The 21,176-nt window shown below is 44.1% G+C and overlaps 2 protein-coding genes across 8 annotated transcripts in view; one reads left to right on the forward strand and one right to left on the reverse strand.

Moving 5' to 3' along the window:
- Positions 1–11,233, forward strand: part of akt3a (v-akt murine thymoma viral oncogene homolog 3a) — a 76,080-nt gene extending 64,847 nt beyond the window's left edge. For all 3 annotated transcript variants that reach the window (XM_028990182.1, XM_028990183.1, XM_028990181.1), the window contains 6 exons: positions 584–706; positions 1,178–1,306; positions 6,133–6,347; positions 6,504–6,591; positions 7,065–7,167; positions 7,746–11,233. In XM_028990182.1, coding sequence (XP_028846015.1) covers positions 584–706; positions 1,178–1,306; positions 6,133–6,347; positions 6,504–6,591; positions 7,065–7,167; positions 7,746–7,831 — 744 coding nt within the window. In that variant the 3' untranslated portion in view covers positions 7,832–11,233. The remainder of the gene's footprint in view (positions 1–583; positions 707–1,177; positions 1,307–6,132; positions 6,348–6,503; positions 6,592–7,064; positions 7,168–7,745) is intronic.
- sdccag8 (SHH signaling and ciliogenesis regulator sdccag8) overlaps positions 10,464–21,176 on the reverse strand; it is a 37,012-nt gene continuing 26,299 nt past the window's right edge. For 2 of the 5 annotated variants that reach the window (XM_028990180.1, XM_028990177.1), the window contains 2 exons: positions 12,777–12,903; positions 11,935–12,163 (listed from right to left, as the gene is read on the reverse strand). In XM_028990180.1, coding sequence (XP_028846013.1) covers positions 12,134–12,163; positions 12,777–12,903 — 157 coding nt within the window. In that variant the 3' untranslated portion in view covers positions 11,935–12,133. Of the gene's footprint in view, positions 12,164–12,776; positions 12,904–21,176 lie in introns of those variants that run through there. The other 3 variants (XM_028990178.1, XM_028990179.1, XR_003750627.1) reach the window with 3 other exon arrangements.

Below are 21,176 nucleotides of genomic sequence, written 5' to 3' on the forward strand. Positions count from 1 at the left end.
CTGTACCCCGACACCCCATCACACAGAGCCACCGAAATCACAGCTGCCAGCGCACTGATGAAGGCACACCTGTCCTCCACACACACACACACACACACACACACACACACACTGATCCGGCAGCCCGTTAGCACTCCCCAGCCGGCCCATATGCAAACCTCCCGCAGCAATTAATGGGTAGCGTGCGGGCCTCAGCGGGCTCGGGGGTAATTTGTACAAGAGGAACTCGAGCAGAGACACGGGCCAGACAGTTGACAGAAAGCTGTGACACATGACAGGGAGGAGAGGGGGGAGAGACAGGGGCGAGGCGGCGCAAATACTGAATAGGCGCTTTGATGGCACGTTAGCCCGTAAGTGCGGGGAGGCGCCTGCCTTTAACGAGATTGGTGTATCGATTAAAATGCTGATTTACCGGGCCGCGCCCGGATGATGCGCCAGCTGCTGCCGGGCTTCGCCGGGCGTCCTCCGAGGGCCCTCGCCATCTATCAGCTCAATATGGCGATGGGAGGCAGTTTGTGTTGTGTTAATTTTCTCCAATAAATCAGTAATTATTGCAACCCTGTCCCTGCTGTTTATCCTGCAGCTGTTTTTCCATTTGTCGAGAGAACGCGTGTTCTCGGAGGACCGCACGCGCTTCTACGGAGCCGAGATCGTCTCCGCTCTGGACTACCTGCACTCCGCCAAGATTGTGTACCGGGATCTCAAGGTAAACAAAAAGACGATGTTGGGAGGAGAGGTGTGGGTGGAGCTGTATGTATGTGGGGAGGGGGAGTAATCAGATCTTTGGAAGCTGTGCGGGGTCTTTTCATCCGGTGAGTGTGGCACGGGACACAGAAAATGTAATTAAAAGCGCCCGGGTTGAGATTCTTTTTTTTTGGAAAACATCAAACTCAGGCGACACAGAGATTCGCTCACAGCCTTGGACCATGCTGGCCAGGAAGGTGCCAGAAAAGAGAGCAAGAGAGGGGAAAAAAAGAGGCACAGCCATTAAAATTGAAATGTTGAATTGCTTCGAGTTACTTGAAGCTGTGAAAAGCAGATTGTGCAAATGATTTATTCATCAGTGAGTGACTTATTCACTCATATAGTTCATCTAATCAGACACTGGGGGGGACAGGACACATGTCCGTAGGCAGGGTACATCTAATTTCCTGTCCTGTCACTTCTTCTGTCCCAGCTGGAGAACCTCATGCTTGACAAAGACGGACACATCAAAATCACAGACTTCGGGCTCTGCAAAGAAGGAATCACTGAAGCTGCCACCATGAAGACGTTCTGCGGTACACCTGAGTACCTGGCACCTGAGGTAGATGGGCACTCATAGATGGGTTAAAAAATACATCCAAATGGTTTCTTATACTAATATAGAACAAAAATGTAACAGAATATACATAGAAAACCGTGTCTTGAAATACCGTTTCACACAGATGCCCCCATAGTGCATTTATAATGCAAATATGATGGAGGTACAATGAATATATGTCTACAGTCTAATTATCATAAATATTGATTTTTGCTCAGTAAACAAGGTGTCCCAAACCCAATCTTAACCCTGAACCATAGCCAACTATGAACAATTTGGGAAAGAGTACCTTATATTTAGTAATAATAACTAATCGTAAGTTCAAGTAGCATTGGAACAATCAACATGAGACATAAAAGTTGAGCACAACTTTCTGATATGATTATTAAGAATGATAAAGAAGAGTGTGAAAGAGGGGCTGTACTGCTCTGGTCATCCAAGAAGTGTAAACCGTCTCTAGCAGGGGGTCAGTTTCTGATGACCGGGTGACAGCTGGCTTCAAGTGTGCTTGACCACCCTCTACCCAGCAATACACTGGCATCTAAATATCCCAGCAACACAACACCAGCATTTAACCGTGTGCAAGTGTGTCTCTATAGCAGGTGTATCTAATAAAGTGGCTGTCGAGAGAATGTTTCTCAGCTGCATCATTAGGTGCCACACAGTCATGTCAAAAAGACCCATGAAGTCTTGAGGGTGTCCTATTTTGACACAGATGGAAAAAGCGGCAAGTCTCTCTCTCTCTGTCTCTCTCTCACACACACACACACACACACACACACACACACACACACACACACACACTTTCTGTGTAGCACCTCAGGAGTGTGCGGTGGGAGTAGAGGAGGCGCCGCAGCGCTGTTGCATCACACTTGTGGCAGAGTCCCACTTGGACTGACGCTACTGTGAGTCATAGCACCTTCACACCAAACACTCAGTAAACACTCCCTACTGCTGCTGCACTGTCGGAGTCCGCAAATAACACTCGCTACCCCAGAGAACACACACGCGCTTACACACGGCGAGCAGGGTACACACACCATACACACACAAGCAGGAGAGAAAGCAGAAAAAGTACAAGGTAAATGTACAGGAGGAACACAATATGAGGTTGTGTGTGTAGGATGTGTATCTGTGGGTTTTTGCTGGTTTGTTTCATTTCAGATGGGAGACGTAGGTTTTTTTCCAGCAGCTGAGAGAACAGGAGATGTGATTTTCAGATTTCCAGATGTACAGAATTCACAGCTCTGCTGTCCAACGGCCAGCGGCGAATTTCAGAGGCTGTGAATCACGACTCACACCTCAACATGAATACTGTTTTACACACACATTTGCGAAGATCGGTTGTAATATGTTATTATAATTCCATAACAAGACTTTTCTAATCATGACCATAATCTAATTCTAAACCTGAGCCTTACCAACCAAAGGCAATTAAGTATTTATTTATGATAGTAAATAATTTATAATGAGATATTTTATGATAGTTGGTCCTTACTTACACATGCACAACCAATTACAGGTACATATATATATGTGCGCACACACACACACACATATTCTCATAGACACACACAGATTCGTGGTGGGTAAGGTGGGGTGAATGGACGGGTGGGGTTTCTTGGTGGTGGTAGGGGTGTATATACAACCCACTCAAAAAAAAAAAAAGTATGGAGGCCCAATTTGGCGCAGCGTTTTGTTTTTGCACATCCCCCGCTGCAGTGCCAGGAGATGATTTGAGTGTTGGTTATTTTTCACAAGAGTATGTGATTGCACAAAAAAGTCGATGCTAACTAGAGGCAGATGGTGGCAGATGGGGGAGGTTGGAGGAAGGTGGCTGGGAAACCTGGAAATCTATACTGCCGCACGGGTGTAAAAATAACAGAGCGCAGCCCGCGCCAAGTTCCAGAGATGCAAAGTAGTCGGGATTAAAAAGAGAGAAGGAGAGAGAGAGAGCAGGCATGAAAAGGGAGAGGCATTTATTTCTTTTTGAGTTGTGGCAGAAGTGGGATTCGAAGAGTTTCAACTTTGGAATGATTCTTTTTTTGGAAAAAGGACAAAGTTGTATTTGTGCATAACTAGAAATAATCTGTACTATACAAATAATGCTATAAAATATCAATTTAAATGTTTTGAAAGCCTGAACAAAGTAGTATTTGTATTTGTGTATACACACCCAATGACTTAAAGTAATTACCTCCTTCTCCTACTACTAATCATAATAATAATCAGTCTTATGAATATAAATTTCATGTTATTGCTTGCATTCGTTTGTATCATGCATGCTCGATTTGTCTGTAGCATATTTATATTATACTACACAAAATTCCTATGTATTTTAGTACATATTTAGTATTATTTCTGTGAAGTACTCATCCTGTATGTTTCAGGATACTGCTTGCCTCTGTGAACATGTTTGTATACAAGGATGGTGCTTTGTGTGTCCCTTGTTCTTTGTGTATGTGTCCGTATGTACACATGTATGCGCATGTGACTGTGTACAAGCGTATGAGCAGGTTTGTGTGTGTGTGTGTGTGTGTGTGTCAGTGTACCCCAGCCAAAACGGGATAAGCTGAGCAGAGCTGTCTGTTCCTCTGCCCTGCAGGGCAACTGGGCTGGTGTAGCCACAGGCTCTCTCTCTCTCTCTTCTCTACTTGCCTCTCTCCCTCTGTCTCTCTCGCCCTCCGCAGCCAGCTCTGCCAAGGGCCCGGTCCTGGGAGCAGCAGCCCCGCCACATGGCCGTGCGAACGGGGGCCTGTTCCCCCCCTGCGGCCGCCCCTCTCCGCCTGTGGCTCTGGAACGGGGGACCCCAACTGGCGCTGTGTGTGTTAATCGCTTCCCCGCCTGCTTCCGAGCTGCTCATACCAGTCCCAGTACAAACTCCCAGCCCAACACACACATATATGCGCACTCATACAGGCACACAAACATTTGCACACACGCTCAAACACACACCAACACCATCACATATTCTTTGATCTGAGATGTACTGGGGTTCTGTGTGCAAGCATTGCATAGTACCACAGTGTGCTTGTATAGTAAACCCTGTATAATGAGCTCTGTGTGTGTGAGAGTGTGTGTGTGTGTGTGTGTTATTCTGTCCCCATGACATGCTAAGAAATATAGAAAACAATTTCTGTAGAGATGGAGAAACAGGAGTTGATATAATTTTGATTACCCAAGTTATGACTATAGGCATTAAGTAATTTAGAATATTTCACGTTTATTAATTCCTTCTAACTCACCTTTTGTCTCTGGTTCTCCTGGAGCAGGTTTTTGTTCTGTGAATGTACGTGTCATGTTGTATGTCGTTATGTTTGTATGGTCGCTTGTACAGCAGCATGCAGCCAGTTAGTCAAATGCACCATATTAGGAGACGTAGAAGTAGCGGATCAGGATTCATGAAGTGGGCGTGGTCTTGGCGGGAGCCTGTGTTTTTTGGACTACTGTAATTATTTTGTGCTCGTACCTTTATACCTCATGCTCTGACATCGCGGTCCTGTGATGACTCTCTCAGGCCCGTGTGTGTGTGTGTGAGTGTGTGTGCATTTGCAGGTAGATCAGAGGCAGTGCATTGTCATTCAGAAAAGTGCAGAGCATATGCTTCTACCTGGCCGCCAGCCTGCGGCGCTGCTTATTAAACGGACATGTCAATTAGGAGTTTTCCTTCTGAAGGTGTTGCCGTCTCCTCTGACCCCGCCTCGCCTCACACAGCCCAGCTCCAGGAAAAGGGCCCGCGAGTGTCGAAGGGAGAAAGCGTGTGCCGTTTCTTTTTCCTTTCATTTGTAGTTTGATGCCAGCCTGAAGTTGCTGCTTTGATCGAATAGCGAGTCTCAGGGGAGCAGCTGCCAACTGTCCCCCCGTGTCCCTCTCTGTCTTGGGATAAGGCTGCCGGGTGAGGGGGGCATTTGGCGTTTGTCGCCAGGATGTTTTTCTTTGCTATTTTCGCCATTAGCGTGTTAGTTTATGGGGTTAGGTGTTGGTTTTGGCAGAGGAAGCGCTGCATTTTTTTAGTTATTGTAGACGGGTCGCCGCTGAAGCGCTGGGACAGCTGTCTGAGGTAAAGGCGCGCCTGAAGTTCTGTTGTCCCCTGCGTCGTCTCCATAAACGAGCTGTGAACCAGGCGCGGCTGAACATCTGGAGATGCAGTAAAAGTAAATAGCAATTATATTCCAGATCTGTTGGGAAACATGCAGCTATTGACTTGTGCATTTTTGAAGAACACAGTGACAAGTGTGTGTGTGTTTTTTTTTTTTTTGGTGTCAAGCACATTTAACTAATATCATTCTTACCCTCATAAAGCTCCAGGAAATGTTCTTTTTACTACCCAGTTATCACTTTGTATTAATGTAGCATTAATTTATTTATTATAGCCTAGTATTTATTATGGAATAAATAAAAAAAATGTGCCTGGACCTCCCTTCTGCCCCACAGGGTCACATCTCGACCTTGTGTTGTATTAAATGGAATTACCCCCCCAGCAAGCCCTGATATTCACCTTTTTCATATACCTGCATACTTTATACTAGATGAATAATACTTTATAATTATGGAGGGTTAGTGGCCTAGTGGATAAGACACCAGAAGACCCAGGTTCAAACCCCACTTACTACCATTGTGTCCCTGAGCAAGACACTTAAACCTGAGTGTCTCTAGGGGGACTGTGCCTGTCACTACCGACTGTAAGTGACTCTGGATAAGGGCGTACTGGTAAAAGTCATAATAATCTTGAATTTGAGCTGGCAAAAGTGAGAGACATTACATGTAAACAAAAGTCTTTGAGGTTTCATGTTCTCAAGAAGGCATCTTGTGTGTCTGGTGGGGGTCAGGTACTCGAGGACAATGACTACGGTCGGGCGGTGGACTGGTGGGGTCTGGGCGTGGTCATGTATGAGATGATGTGCGGACGGTTGCCCTTCTACAACCAGGACCATGAGAAGCTGTTTGAACTCATCCTCATGGAGGACATCAAGTTCCCCCGGACGCTCTCCGCCGACGCCAAGTCGCTGCTGTCTGGTCTCCTCATCAAAGACCCCAACAAGAGGTACAGTAGAGCAGCACAGAACCAGCTGAGCCTGGCTTTTAATCTTAAAGCTTTAGCTTGTAATTGTTTTATTACTGATTGATTGATTTCTCTCTTTAATGAGCTGTTGGTGGGCTAGAAAGGACAGTTGTTGATTGTATTTGACGGTGTTTGCAGGCTTGGTGGAGGTCCAGACGATGCTAAGGAGATCATGCGGCACAGCTTCTTCACTGGAATCCTCTGGCAAGATGTTTATGATAAAAAGGTAAGTCAGATGTCTTTCCAATGGCTTTTTCAGCAAAGCGATTCTTCCTAAAGTGAGGAAAGATTCTGACACAGTTTCACGGCTTCAGGTTGCAGTGTGGGTCTCAGTGGTGGCCTAGTGGTTAAGGAAGCGGCCCCGTAATCAGAAGGTTGCCGGTTCGAATCCCGATCCGCCAAGGTGCTACTGAGCAAAATACTGTCCCCACACACCCTGCTTTTGTTGTGTCACTGTGCTGCAGTGTTTCACAATGACAATCATTCACTTTCACTTAACACTGTACTGACAAATCAAATCCAATAAATAATTTCACTTATTATTAATAATAGTACCAGGTCTTAAGAAAAGTAATTCCAAATGACATTCATCACATGAACATATGAATTTCTTTATTTTACCATGGGCTGCAATGCGAGTTTAGAAATGCTGCCTGCTCACAGCGGGTGCTCTGTGTTGTGTCTCACCCTCCTGTGTAGCTCATACCCCCCTTCAAGCCTCAGGTGTCGTCGGAGACAGATACCAGGTACTTTGACGAGGAGTTCACGGCACAGACAATTACAATAACCCCCCCAGAAAAATGTAAGTCAGCTTGTTCAGCACCGTCACTGTCAGTATTTTGTCTCGCTGTCATGTCCGTGTTAAATAGAACATGGTTGGTCGGGCGATTATAGACCGTTCCACATAACATTAACAAAAAAAATCTATAAAATACAAAGAATAAGTGCATTTTCTCCTTTTGTGCATATGATCTCTTTTGAAAATGATTATGATAGCAGGAGCAGCAGGTCTGAAACATGTGAGTGATAATCCACCTCATGCTGGGTGATTCTCTGCCTTGTGTTGTGTGTTAAATTCCACACCTTGGAGTGGATAATCCTTCTTAAACCATCGTCACTTGTTGAAATGAAATAAATAAAATTGGCCATTGTAGACCTGGACTTTTTAAAGGTTACTATGGTAGATCATTTGCCCATTAAATGAGAATTTAAAAAAAAAGAAAAAATAAGAAAATTGTTCCTTAGAGCACAATAATTAACAGTTATTATTAAGAAAATCTGGTGTGTAAATATGATCAACTAACATAATCAGGTTGTGTTTGGGTGTCAGACTCCAGTTTTTTTGAGGGACGGCTGCTGTTAATTGCCTCTCCCCTGCAGTTGATGAAGACGGGATGGACTGCATGGATAATGAGCGAAGACCCCATTTCCCACAGTTCTCCTACTCGGCCAGTGGGCGGGAGTGAATATCAGCCCGGTAAAGCGGCGAACCAGCTCTCCTCTTCCTCATCCAGGTTCCTTCATGCTCCAGCCTGACCAGCTTGGGCCATGAAACTGTGGGGTTTTTAAGGTGATGGGAATTTGCATGTAGTTGGGCCGTCTGTGGTCCGGTTACAATGTCCTCGGAACGCTTTTGGCTGCGCTGTCAGACTGGCAAACTACAGATTTTTTTCTTTTATTCTGTTTGTGGCGTCCAATGTAGCATGTTTTTCTGCGTGTTTTTATTTGTCATCTGGTCCAGTGCTACACTCATTCATCACGGGGTAGAGCGTGAAATGCCTTACACCGTTTCATTTCCCGACTGCTGCCCGGCTCGACTTTTTCCCTCTGCAGCCGCGCACCGGCTTCCAAAGCGCCAGGAAGTCTGTAACAGGTACAACTAGCTTTACTGCAGCTTCCCGGACGCGAACAGGACCGGCCACATATGCCACTCTCTCCACATGCCAGAAGGGCCCTCAGATCTCTCACATGGACGAAATGGCAGGAGAGAAGATCTTAACAGCTTTTCTTTAAATCTGTCACGCATTTACAGTTTGTAAATTAATTACTCGTACTGTCATTTTCTCGGTCACGTTTTCCTTTTGATTGTGAAAACAGCCTGGGACTGCCAGGTTGGAGAAGTATGCATGTCAGATATTTGTGTGGATATGTGAGAGGCTGCAAAGCCCACGATGATGTCTGAGAATCCCGCGAATACCAGTCTGTGGCATTCACGGTTCAGCTCAGTTCCAGCTCCTCTCCCCAAAAACCCAGGTTATTGGTACGAAGCCCCGTTTTTTTTCCCTTTGTATATAAATCTAACAGACTTTATTTTTTTGGTTTGTTTTGCATATGACATTATAATATTTCACTGCATTAATAATAGTCGGTTTAAAAATTAGGATTTTAAATGCATCATAAACATAGAAACATAAATGAAATTCATTTTGTAGGAGAGGGGCTAATAAAAATGAAGGTGTGGCACATTTTGGTTCTCCTACTGTGCTGAACAGTCAGAGGAAGTAATCTATCCTGAAGAAACGGGTCAGGATGGGAATGCACTGTTGTTGTTTTTTCTTGTTTTATTTATTTGGATGTTGTTTGTATTATTATTATTATTATTATTATTATTATTAGTCAAATCTGTATTCACGTGGCACCTCAGAATGGCTTAAGAATGTAGAACGGGCAATGAATAGACATTGTTTTTAATTTTACTTTATACCAAAATCTGGGGGTGAGGGGTCCCCGTCATTTCATTTTTTGTGTGTTCTTCAATTATGGGGTTGCTCTGCAAACTGAGTGCATCTGTCTTTTTTCTGATTGTCTGGACACAGCTGATCCTGTGCTGTCCCCTGCCTGTGTCCCTATGAAAAGGGAGGCGAGGGGGCTGCCCCCCAAACTGGAAATCCCTGCACTGAAAAGCTCTTGTGCTCTTTAAAACTGTGAAATTTTAGGCAAAGCACTTAGACAGCTCATTTCCACAAACTGTCCCTACAGCCAGATTCATCTTGTTATTTGTGGAGGGGGGAGCAGGTAATGCGCTATGAACCATTACCACAAATATATTTTTTACCAAGGGCCTTTTAAAGCAGCTCATATAGTGGAACAAAATGTAAATAACGTCTGAGAAACAGCAAATACTAAAACAATGGAAATATTAAGACAAAACAATAGAAATTCATGCATATAATATACAGTGTATTGCATAATTGGGTAATAAGAACTAGATTATTCACCTTTAAAAATTGGCTTTTAGAATATTATTTTTAGAATAATAAAAAAAAATTTAGGAGGCTTGAATGTGTTTTAATAGATGACCTTTATTCGGTCGGTTTCGAGGCGGAGGACCTCACTTCACTTCAGACTTCTGTGCTGCAGTAAGACACCTGCAGATGGGCGCGGTTTGTAGAGTCGGTGCCTTACACGGCGGGTAGTGAACTGGCTGAGGGTGGGTCACCACTTTTCCATTTCAACATGAAGGACTTTCCGTTCTGTATTAGTCCCAGTTTCTGTCTCTGAATAATTTCAGCGCAGAAGGTTGACTGGGTGTCACCCAGGTAGAAGAGGTGACAGTCATCGCTGGAAAGCGGGTGATTTTTCTGCATGTAAGGTGTTGTTTATCTGAAAGGTGGGAACAGCTGTACTATTGGATGCGAGGAGGGGAGCAGATGGGAGGCGCGCAGCCTCTGCTTTGGGAGGCCTGCTGAACAACGGTTATGTCAGAAAGAACATGGAGTGTGAGATGTCAGAGGCGACGGGAAGAGCAAGTCGGTGTGGGAAAACGGCCGCAATGTCCTGGAACACGCTGAGCGTGTGACTGCTGCTCAGGACTGGAGGACAGGAAGTTCGGGTTACGTAATGACAATGTTCATTCCATCTGCTGTAGAAAGAAAAAGAAAAATGATAGAGGTAAAGGGGGACTGCTCTGTCTGAACTTCCATGAATTTCCAAAAACTGGAAGCAGAGGAGGTGGGCATCTGAACTGGACCCCAGTTGTAGCCCTTCCCCCAGCTCCACCCTTACAGGCCGTACTGGGACCACGGGGGCTCCTGCTGGCACGTTGATTCATTTTTATTCATTAATTAGTTCATTCATTCCTTCATTCACTGTCTTCCAGCAACGTCTGTTCAGTTTTTTATTTATTTCGGGTAACAAAAAATCTGATATTTGTGTTAGGACTGAATTCTTCATTGTAATTTTGTATTATTTCTGTTATTTTTTCCCCAGCCGTGAATTGTAAAATGTGGGCACGTCTACTGTTGTTTTATTTATAATGTTACATGAAGGATCTCAGTTGTGTTGGGTTTTTTTTTCTTTTTTTATTCAAGTTGCTGTATGCAGTTTGCTTGTCAGTACAGAATTTTGCTTCTTTTTTCCTTCCTCAGAAGGGACATATTGTAAAATAGGCTCCACACAGATGTGGAGATGTGGGACGGGCACAGTGTGGATGTAACTTGCATGCAAAAGGACGCAACCTGATCTTTGTTTCTGGTCAGGGAAGAATTGGCTTTAAAGCACCATGGGCCGAAATGATCATACACCCTTTTTTTCTAAAACTCTGCTTTAGCCGTAACGCAGCACTTTCATTCCCCCATCGCTCTTTTTTAAACATCTGCAAGGTCAACAAGTGGCTCGAGCTTCATAGGAAAGCACAGATTCCCTGGGCAAGGATCATCTCTGTGGTTTTTTTTGTGTGTTTTACATGTTCATGATGCTTCTTTGAGATGACTCCACACACGTGGACATGCAGGAGGCATCATGTGTGGTGGCCCCTGTCACTCAAAACACACAGAAGTAGGAATGCTGTGCCATAACTTTGCTGCTTTCACAAGCTATTGTTATAAATACATAACATACACACACACACACACACACACATAAAAAGACAATAATTGTCAACATGCACTTGACAAATAGACAGATATAAACGCAACAGACATGAGAACTGGTGGCGGATCATCCATGGACTGACGTGGTCACCAAAAAACGTTCTCGGTTCGCGAGACAGTCCGGGTTCTGTCCTTACTGCAGGGTCTAGAAGTTACATGTTTTACGCCTCGGCGTCAACACACTTTGCTGCTACTAAGTCTACGACAGACTTTCTTGTTCCTGGTAGTGTATTATGGATGAGCATGAATTGTAAAGTATTTATTTTAAACACACGAGGGAGGGAGGGGGGGGGGGGGGGTTGAAGACAAATCCCAAATAAAAGTATGTGAGAGTTTGAGAGGAGGGAAAAAGAAAAAAAAAGTCCTTGTCCATGTAGCTCTGGAGTGTGTGACATTTCTTGACCTTGCTCTCTCCATCGTGAGACACGTGAAGACCCAGTCACTCGGACGCGAACTTTCCAGCAGAATGGACTTTCAAAAAGAAAAAATGTCCATCACTGTCCATAATATCTAGAAAATCCCATTTATTTCAGGATCCGCAGGGATGTGAAAAAAAGAATCTGCAAGTTTTTGTACACTGTACATCCTTAGTATTTTTACACATAAATGTATATGATAGGGATGCACATTATTTTCCTTCCTACAAACTGCTTAAATAAAAGCACTCTTTGTCAATCAGCCTCCAGACGGCGTCCTGCTTCTGTTTCAGTCGTTTTTTTTAATGCAATTTCTGTGCTAACCAGGAATGAAAAATAACCAAATGACTGACATTCATTTATCAACCACACATTCTTTATTTTATGCTAAGAGATATAAATATATTGTTAGAAATCCGAGCAGGTAAGATCATCGGGGCCCAACCTGGAAGTGCAAGCACAGGGCTGCTGCTGCGGTCACTCAGATGACGGGCTGTCCACTTCCTGGTGTCTGCAGAGAGGAGGAATACGTGAAGTGATTTACACCTTCATCTGCGCTTCAGAGTGCTAATACACTGACACAGAACGGGTTCTCAAACTGGACTTTTTAACCTCAGTGCAGTAAGGACTGCATCATCAGCTGAGGGCGTGGCATAATTAACCATTCCAACAACTGGCTCTCTCTTTAATTTTGCAATTCTCTTCCAAATCATGTTTGGCCCAATAATTTTACACGCATGGGAGTGTTAAATTTGATAAGTAAGGATGAAGTGGGAAAGTTGGTATGGCTGGGACGCATCCATGTGAGTGTAAGCAGGATTATTTAGTCTTTTAGTCGCTCTTCATCACAGCAGTTTGTTGCACAGAGCTTCATTCTGAAGGAGAAAGTGAGAACCGACAGCACGGCAGCATTAGCAGATCCGTGAGTGGCGTGGTGGAGCAGAGTGTGTTAATCTCCCACGAATGTCAGCCCCGCCCGCCCGGGCAGCTTTGCTCCTCCAACAGCAATCTGGACCAGCATCTGTGGGCGCCGAGTTGTGCGTGATGTGCTGTTATGCCGACCAGCTGCTGCTGAGCTGGCGAGCGCTCTGCGGAGGAGAGGGGAGGTCGGGGGTCACCGGTACCTGGACACGCAGGGTCCTCGCCTCCTCCAGCAAGGCGGCACGCTCCTCCATCAGCTGCGTCTGACGGCGCAGGAGCTCCACGATCTGCTCGCCACTCGCCTGGCTGTGCTGGTCCAATTGCTGCAGCCTGCAGAGGATACCTGAATCAGTCTCAACAATGGTACAGATCTATACATTTACAGCATTTACCACATGCCCCTTTCCAGTCAGTAGTGAGTCCCCCTGAAGACACTCAGGGTTAAGTGTCTTGCTCAGGGACACAATGCTAGGTAGTGGGGTTTCAACCTGGGACTTTGTGTTCTGGTTCATAGATGAGTGTCTTACCACTCATGGTACCACCATATCGGCATACTCAGATTTATACATTCACAGAGCACCAATTAAGGGAATTTTTTCCCCCATACGCTTACAGTACAGGCCAAAAAAGACACACCTACTCATTCAACGTGTTTTCTTTATTTTTATGACCATTTACATTGGTAGATTCTCACTGAAGGCATCAAAACTATGAATGAACACATGTGGAGTTATGTTCTTAACAAAAAAGTTTCTTCAAAATCGCCACCCTTTGCTCTGATTTACTGCTTTTCACACTCTTGGCTTTCTCTCGATGAGCTTCAAGAGGCCGTCACCTGAAATGCTTTTCCAAGTCTTGAAGGAGTTCCCAGGGGTGTCTAGCACTTGTTGCCCCCCTTTGCCTTTACTCTGCAGTCCAGCTCTCCCCAAACCATCTCAGGTCCGGTGACTGGGGAGGTCAGGTCTCCACTTTTTGTACATAACTCCACACGTGTTCATTCGTAGTTTTGATGCCTTCAGTGAGAATCTACCAATTGGTCAGGAAAATAAAGAAAACACATTGCATGAGAAGGTGTCTCCAAACATTTGGCCAGTACTGTATACGTCTGATATTCTGGCTTAATTTGAGATGTAGAGTTTTGTTTTTTGTACCAGTATCCATAATCACTACACAAGGTTTTTTGGCAGCATTTTTCAGCCGTCATTATTAGGTCATTGTGTGACAAAAACAAGTCATTAATTCCAGTGGAAAGGAAATGCAGGAAATAATGAAGCATGAGAACGAGGAAATAAAAACGGAGCGGAGGAGGAAATAAAATAAAAACGGAGGAATAAAAAAATGGAGCAGAGCAGGGAATAAATATAAAAACAGAGGAATAAAATAAAAACTGAGTCGAGCTGATGGTCAGCAGGTACATTTCCAAATGAAGACAGAACATGGTGGTGTCCAACTCAACCACATGTGGATTACCTTGGCATCCATTAACACGGTTTTGTTGATCCTAAATGGTTTTGCTTCCGTCACAAATGTACAAAGTAGTTTTTAAAATGCTATTTGCAATTCAGTTGGCACAAACTACAAACCTTTACAGCCTAGAATTGGATTTTCTTGTACAGAAAAATTGGTCAATGTTATAATTTTATTATAGTTTGTAATTGTGCACATTCTGGAGCTCTGCGGGGAATGAAGAGACCACAGCAACAATTTATGAGCATGTGGCTATAAAATGCAAATTGATATGTTTAATAAACTAGTCATTTCATTTGAAAAATTCAAAAATTCTGGATTAACATTACACTATAACTTGACATAATCCAGTGCTGATTAGAACAGCTTGGCTTCCATTTAAAAATGGTCTGACAGTGAAGTTATAATGGGCTCTGTAGGTAAAGGGGGCTCCACAGTATGGGCAGGAATTTACTTGATCACATACACACAGCGTCATTAATTCTTCTAATGTCTGATGACCTTCTTGTCTGCACTCATTTTTTCATAAATGTAACGAAGGCCCATTCTGGAACAGCAAGTGAGGAAAAGTATATCTCATAGTCATAGGTTCTAAACCCAGTTTGAACAAGGTATTCTCTTCTCAAGCATAATGAGATGGTTCCGTAAAGTAAAAACCTGAACAGGAACTAAAAATTACTCTACAGGCCAGATATTTGGGACACCAAACAAACTAAAGTTATGCTGCTTTTTCAAAACATGAAATATATTAGTATAAGTGAAGGTGCTGGGAGGTTTTGGACATCATCCTGTGTTTGTACTAGTAATTATTAATTTAAATGTTTCTGAACTAGTCTGTGGGACAAAAAATATCCTTAATGAGTACAGTGTTCTGTGACTTTCCCCATTGTTTGGCAGAGTCATAATGGTGGACGCCTTCCAGGACAGAACAGATACGGTCACCGAGATGACAGTGAGCCTCGTAATTCAGTCACCTTTTCGAGAAGCCGCTCAGCAGCCAGAGATTCAGCTGCATTTTTACTGACAAAGTATTTAAAAGACCAGCGTTATCTGTGAGCGTCTTCCAGAGAACGCAGGAGGGCCCTATGTGGGCCAAGGCCTGGAAGCGTGGATGCGTGCGGCTGTCCTAGATCGGCCGGCGAGGCTCCCAGCCAAAAGCTGGAGGGAGGCGAGCGGCCCAGCACCCAGGGAGGAGAGGATCTATTTCTCCAGCAGGCCGAAGAAAGGCAGCGAGAGAAAGGAGAGGAGGGAAGGCCTCTAGCTGTTGCTGTGGGGGGAGAGACAGATGCCCCTCTCCTGCTGGCTGGGGCAGAGCCGTCTGTGCAGCGGGGAAGAGGGGGATGGCGCTTTCGCCCTCCCCGTGAGAGCAGGAGCAGGCGGAGGGCGGCCATTTGCGGAGGCCAGCTTGTCCCGGGCTCGGGCCCTGCTGTGCAGGAGGCCGGAGCTGCTGCCGCTGCCTCCTTCTCCTCCTCTTCCTCCTCCAGATTATGCGTCAGCCCCGTCCGCCTCCGCCACATCCTCCTCTCACACAAACCTAGCGGTATGCGGGGCATCACGCCGTTTACAGGCTGAAACGCCTCCTGACAACACTACACAATCAAATTCTTTCAATAAATTATTTCATGTTTGGTGTGATCTGCAAAGCTGCTTGAAGATTTCTGAGCAGGATGATGGGTGGAGGCGCCCGGGTGGGGTTCTCCCTCCCACAGTTTCATTCTGCGGGGTTTCCCTACTTCCCTCCTGTCAACTGTTCTCATTTTTACCGCAACTTAAAACTTCAGACTGTGAACATCCGTGGCACATTAAATTCACCTTTATTGTACAATGATAGCTTCCATTGTGCCATTTACGTTTACAGCATTTATCAGTAACCTTTATCCAATCAGGGTCAGTCCCCCTGGAGCAACTTAGGGTTAAGTGTCTTGCTCAGGGACACAATGGTAGTAAGTGGGGTTTGAACCTGTCAATAAAAGCAGATTTCAGAATAAAGGGACAGATTCAAAAAGTAATAAAAGTTAATGCCCACTCCACAACTTGTTTTGCCAGAGGGTCTGAGGTCGAGGTTGCCTTTTTCAAAAACTTTTCACATCCATTTGAGCCGGATCAGGTATGACCCTGACCTAACACTCCCACACGGCCAAATTCCACCAGAAATATATTGAAAATATTGCTTAGGCTCGTTTGTACCGAAAAACAAAGAGTCCAGTGCTGATACAAAACTGTCATAGATTATTTGAAATATGTTTGAAAACCTCACACACACCCTGTCACTGTTGTATTGGACAGGTTTATTCTATTCTGAAATGAATGAATGAGTGGTGACAGAAGCGGGCGTGAGTATCATGCCGGCGTCCTGCCAGACCGACGCCGTGAGGCCAATGGTCAGGCAGGAGTCGCCGCCAAATGCGTCGCCGCGTTGTGGGCTAAAGCCCGTAAGCACGTTGTGTAATTCCATGACTAATGCGCTCACCTCTCCCTACCTGCCGCACCTCTGCAGCCCGCTCACCGCCTTAACCTGTTACACAAGCCCACTGGCCTCAATCTGTACACACACCCACGGACAAGCTGGCCTCCGTAGGTGCACGCTGACACCGTCGTGTGTGTGCCGACTTCGCTTCAAACGGCTCCTCTGTGTAGTAAAATGCAAAAATAAAATGAAATAAAGCGGGCAGGGCCGTGGAGGGGTGCTGCTGTCGTGCCGCTGTGCAGCAGCCTACCCAACGGGGGGCTGATTAAATCACAGGCCTGTCCAGCAGCTAAGGCAGCAAATCCAATAACTGCCCTAAATTTACTGGCACACAACTTAATTAGGTTTTTAATACAGCTTAGCGCGCGGCCGCCCTCCCTCTCTCTCTCTCTCTCAGGCGGGCGGCAGCGAGGGCCGGCCGGCTGGCTGTGGCGGCTGCCGCCGCTGCCCACTGCTGGGCGTGAGGAGCAGGGCTTTGTGGGGCCGCCGCCGGGCCGCTGGTCCTCCTCCGCTTCCCTGCTGACCCTGGTGAAAGGACACCATCTGCTGGTTCCCAGGCTAACTGAAACACACACACACACACACACACACACACACTTGCAAGGCGTGTTCAACATAAGGTACGAGTAAAAAAAATTATTAACGTAACTTAAAATGTAAGCCGTTTAGTGGGAAGAAACATCAAGAAAACAAGGCTGATGCTACGAGATGAAATCATCCAAAAGGTCAAACTCCAGACTGAGTTGACCCTAGTTCTGAATCCCAGGCTCCTGTCTGAATCAAGACCCAGAATGCCACTAAGCATAATGAAGGTCCCCAAAAAGGCCGTGATTAAGGACATTACATGATGACAGCATCTGCCTTACATCAACAGTCCTCGACTGCATCTGATAATTGATCTGATCAACAAGCTCTTAATTACAGGCACAAGAAGATAGTATACTCACACACACCCAGACACACACAGCTGCATCAGAGACTGGCCGTAGCCTCAAGCCTCAACAAGAGCTTCCAGATGATGCCGTTTGTTTTGGTGAGAGGTGGGACAAGCGGGGACAAGCGGGGGACTCTGCATTTACACAGCAAAATGGTGAGCAGAGCTGATGTGTGTATGGCCTGCAGCCATGGTTTTCCTAATCTCTGCACAGGGAATGAACACACACACACACACACACACACACACACACACAGAGCTGTCTAAACACAGCTTTAACTACCTTAAAACTACCTGCTTTCAGACACCCACGTATCTTGATTTCCAGAAAAAGGTCATATTCTGAGGATGGAATGATTGTACATTCAGTTCTTATGTACAGCGTGTAATTATGTTGTATTTTTATCACATCAATGTTGTTACAACTTCATTTCTATTTAGCCTGATTCAAAAATGCAATACATTGTTTAGAATTACAAGTTCAGCCACAATTAGAAACAGGAAATTGAACTGGTTAACTCTACTAGCTCCCTTTTCCAGAAGGGGTTTTAAACTCCTGCTTTTCCCACAGACTTGGCTGGTCTTTATTTTGCTCAGTATTCTAAATACCGCCTGATGCCAGCCTAGACTGAAAGGGCCCTACTAGGTGCACTACTGCTAGGTACAAAGTTAATCTGAACAAAATGAGCTTTGTGTTTTATTCATTTTGTCTTCGTACAAAAAGGCATAAGGTGGGATGGAAGATGAGGCTAATGTAATTGAGCTGGGGGTTGATGGAGATTTACCACAAGTTATCACAAGGCATTAATCTAAAGATTTGGTTCCATAGGATGCAGTACGAAATTCTATTCTTGGCAACAAAAAAAAAAGTACCATAAATGGGTCAGGAAATATGCACTTTGAATTTTCCACCAGATTGAAATACCTAAATATTGATGAAAGTTAATAGTATTTAATGATATATAAATGAATAAGTGCAAAAGAATAAATACAAGTGGCATTTTATATATACGAGGTATATGAAAGGTACATAAAAATTATAATTTTAAGCAGTCAACTTTATTAAATTATACTATATCCTTACTATATCCTTGTATTTCACAATAGATTTACTGGTGGTTCGTGTCATTATGCGTATAAGAATAGTTTATTATATACAGCTTCCCAGCAGTGGAACAATAAACAGAAACTAGAGACAGCAGACATATTTCAGGGACACGTTAGAAAGAACAAAAACAGGATTGGATGAATTGTATCTGTTCCTAATTACACTTCATTTCAGATGCATACATGCTTTTCACTTTTGGGTTCAATGAATAAATGCAGCAAAGAAATTACTATAATGCAGATTTTTACTCACCAGTAAATTTAGTTTAATACTTTGTGCAACTGGACAGCTATGAATAAACAGAATAGTAATATCTTAAACTGTGAAACAAAGGGGATGTCACATTTTTTTTTTTGTTTGTTTCTTTTGATTTTACCCATAAGTCGGATTTGTGTGTTCTTTTCGCTGCATCTCAGTATCTAACAACACTGTTTATGCTGCAATGTCAGGTTAAATGTGGCATGCATCAACAATATCCTGTCAATTATATGAATGGTAAGACCTTCAAACACCAGACCTTTATAGCACCAGATTAGTCTCACATTTAAACTATATTGTTCTACTATTATTTATTTACTCTTTAACCTTTTTTTACATTTTCTTCCAAAAAAACTTTGCTCTGCAAGTTTATATAAAAATGTTAAATATTAATAAAATATGTTTGGTTACTTGGTTCATTTTGATATGCTGGCTAATTTCCTGCAGCTTTGTAAGACAATTAATATCGAATTTATTAATTAATTATTACATACAAAAAAAGAACAGTAAATTGATGTAGAGGTATTCCTGGTTGTGAGAGTAGTTGGGCCACTGGTGAGAGAGCATGCTGGGTAGTGAAAACAGGGGAACAGGAAAATGGGAGAAGGAGGGCGGGAGCAGGGAAAGATGATTGAAGAATCCGGGCAGACTGCCTTCCAATGCCTGCTTAAAAGAATCCTGCCAGAGGCAGGGCGGGCACAGCTGCTCCGCAGAGCACCTCCCCGCCCAGACTCCCTCTGCCCCGCCAGGCAAAGCAACACACATGGGGTGGGGGATCTATCTGGAGGCCATGGATCTCATAAACCCAACCTGTTAGACAATGGAGGGGGACTATCGCTCATGCTGGTGTTTTGTTTCCATCGATGAAATCGTTGCATCACTGCCTTAGTGTTGGGTAAATGATGTCATGTGACATATCCAGAATGAATGATTAAATTTCAAATGTATAATAATCTTGTACTGAAATACATGGTGTTCTTCTAGTCCTCACATCCAGAGGTCTGCACCATCACAGATGTCTCAAATCCACATATTACACCCACACCAGACAGAGAAGAACAGCAAAACACACTGGAGACACGAACTGTTGCTCCATGTTTATTTTGCTCCAACTGTGATGATAAGGTCTGGCCTACATGCCACTCTGGTGCTAGCATGCCAGGTTTGGGAGCCAGAGCATTTGACCCAAAATGGAGGTTGGTTCCCCCATGAGCCTACAGCAGGCTGTTAAGCTCCACACCATGAGCCATGAGCTGAGAGATCTGAGCTCACCCAGATGAATTGACCCTAAATGGCTGTCAATCTTCCCCTAAATGCTGGATGAAATATGAAATCTGACTGGCAAATACAGTCACACATGCCACCTTCACTGACTCTCTACTGTCACTATTAACAAGCAAATGGTAACAACAGTGCACACCGAATCTTTCTCGGCTCCAAAATTAACTTTTTGGCAATTGCTGAAATACTTTTCTGGCCAAAATACTTCCCAACAAACTACAGAAGAGTGTAAGATATGATATCGATAAAAACAAAGTAATTACTAATTACCCATGCACTGACCTTTTCTGAGACCAACTATAATAACGAAATTGTCCAACGCTGTTGTAAGGAGACGACTTTGAAATGTTCATTCATGGCTGCTTGCCAATGGAGACAGACCTCATTTATTTTATACGGCAGCGTAGATCTGTGCTCGCATGGGTGGGTGGGGATGCTGATTTTGGACCATGATAAATAACTAAATAAATAAAGGCAGTTACACAAAATTAAACACAAATCTACAAAACATACACCCTATTAACATGCAAATATTCTAGAATTGTGGGATAGAAGGTAGCACAGAAGGAAAAAAGATTAATATAAAATCATAATATAGTTATTTGTTTTTGTAGTATTAATTGACGCAATGAAGGTGACCCTAGAACTATGGAGTTATGAGTGTAGCTCAAATGAGAGGGTTTTCAGAGAATATTTAAATATTTGTAATATCTGAACATTAGATCTTTCTTTACATCTCTGTACAGCTAATATCTATCTAACAATTTTGTTTCAGTTTTACTGTAATTACTCGGGTTGACATTTTCCTTATAAACAGTGATCAGGTTCTGACTCTGCATGTAATCAGATTGTTAATTCCAAGCCCTACGCACAAAACAATGAATTAAATGATATTATGGGCACACTGTGCACGAAGTACAGAAAGTTTCAGTCAGTGTGGAAAGGCTCAGTTAGCAGTTTTAGCAGTGGGATTCGGGTGGGGACGCGGGGGGCTCGGATTGTGCAGCTTGCTCGCCTCTGGGATGCTGGGTGCAGCTTTTGCGAGCTGTAAAGCCACCGTGTGACAGTGCTTCTTCAGCAGCCTACTG

Source organism: Denticeps clupeoides, chromosome 8, assembly GCF_900700375.1.
Source record: "Denticeps clupeoides chromosome 8, fDenClu1.1, whole genome shotgun sequence".
NCBI classification, from domain to species: domain Eukaryota; kingdom Metazoa; phylum Chordata; class Actinopteri; order Clupeiformes; family Denticipitidae; genus Denticeps; species Denticeps clupeoides.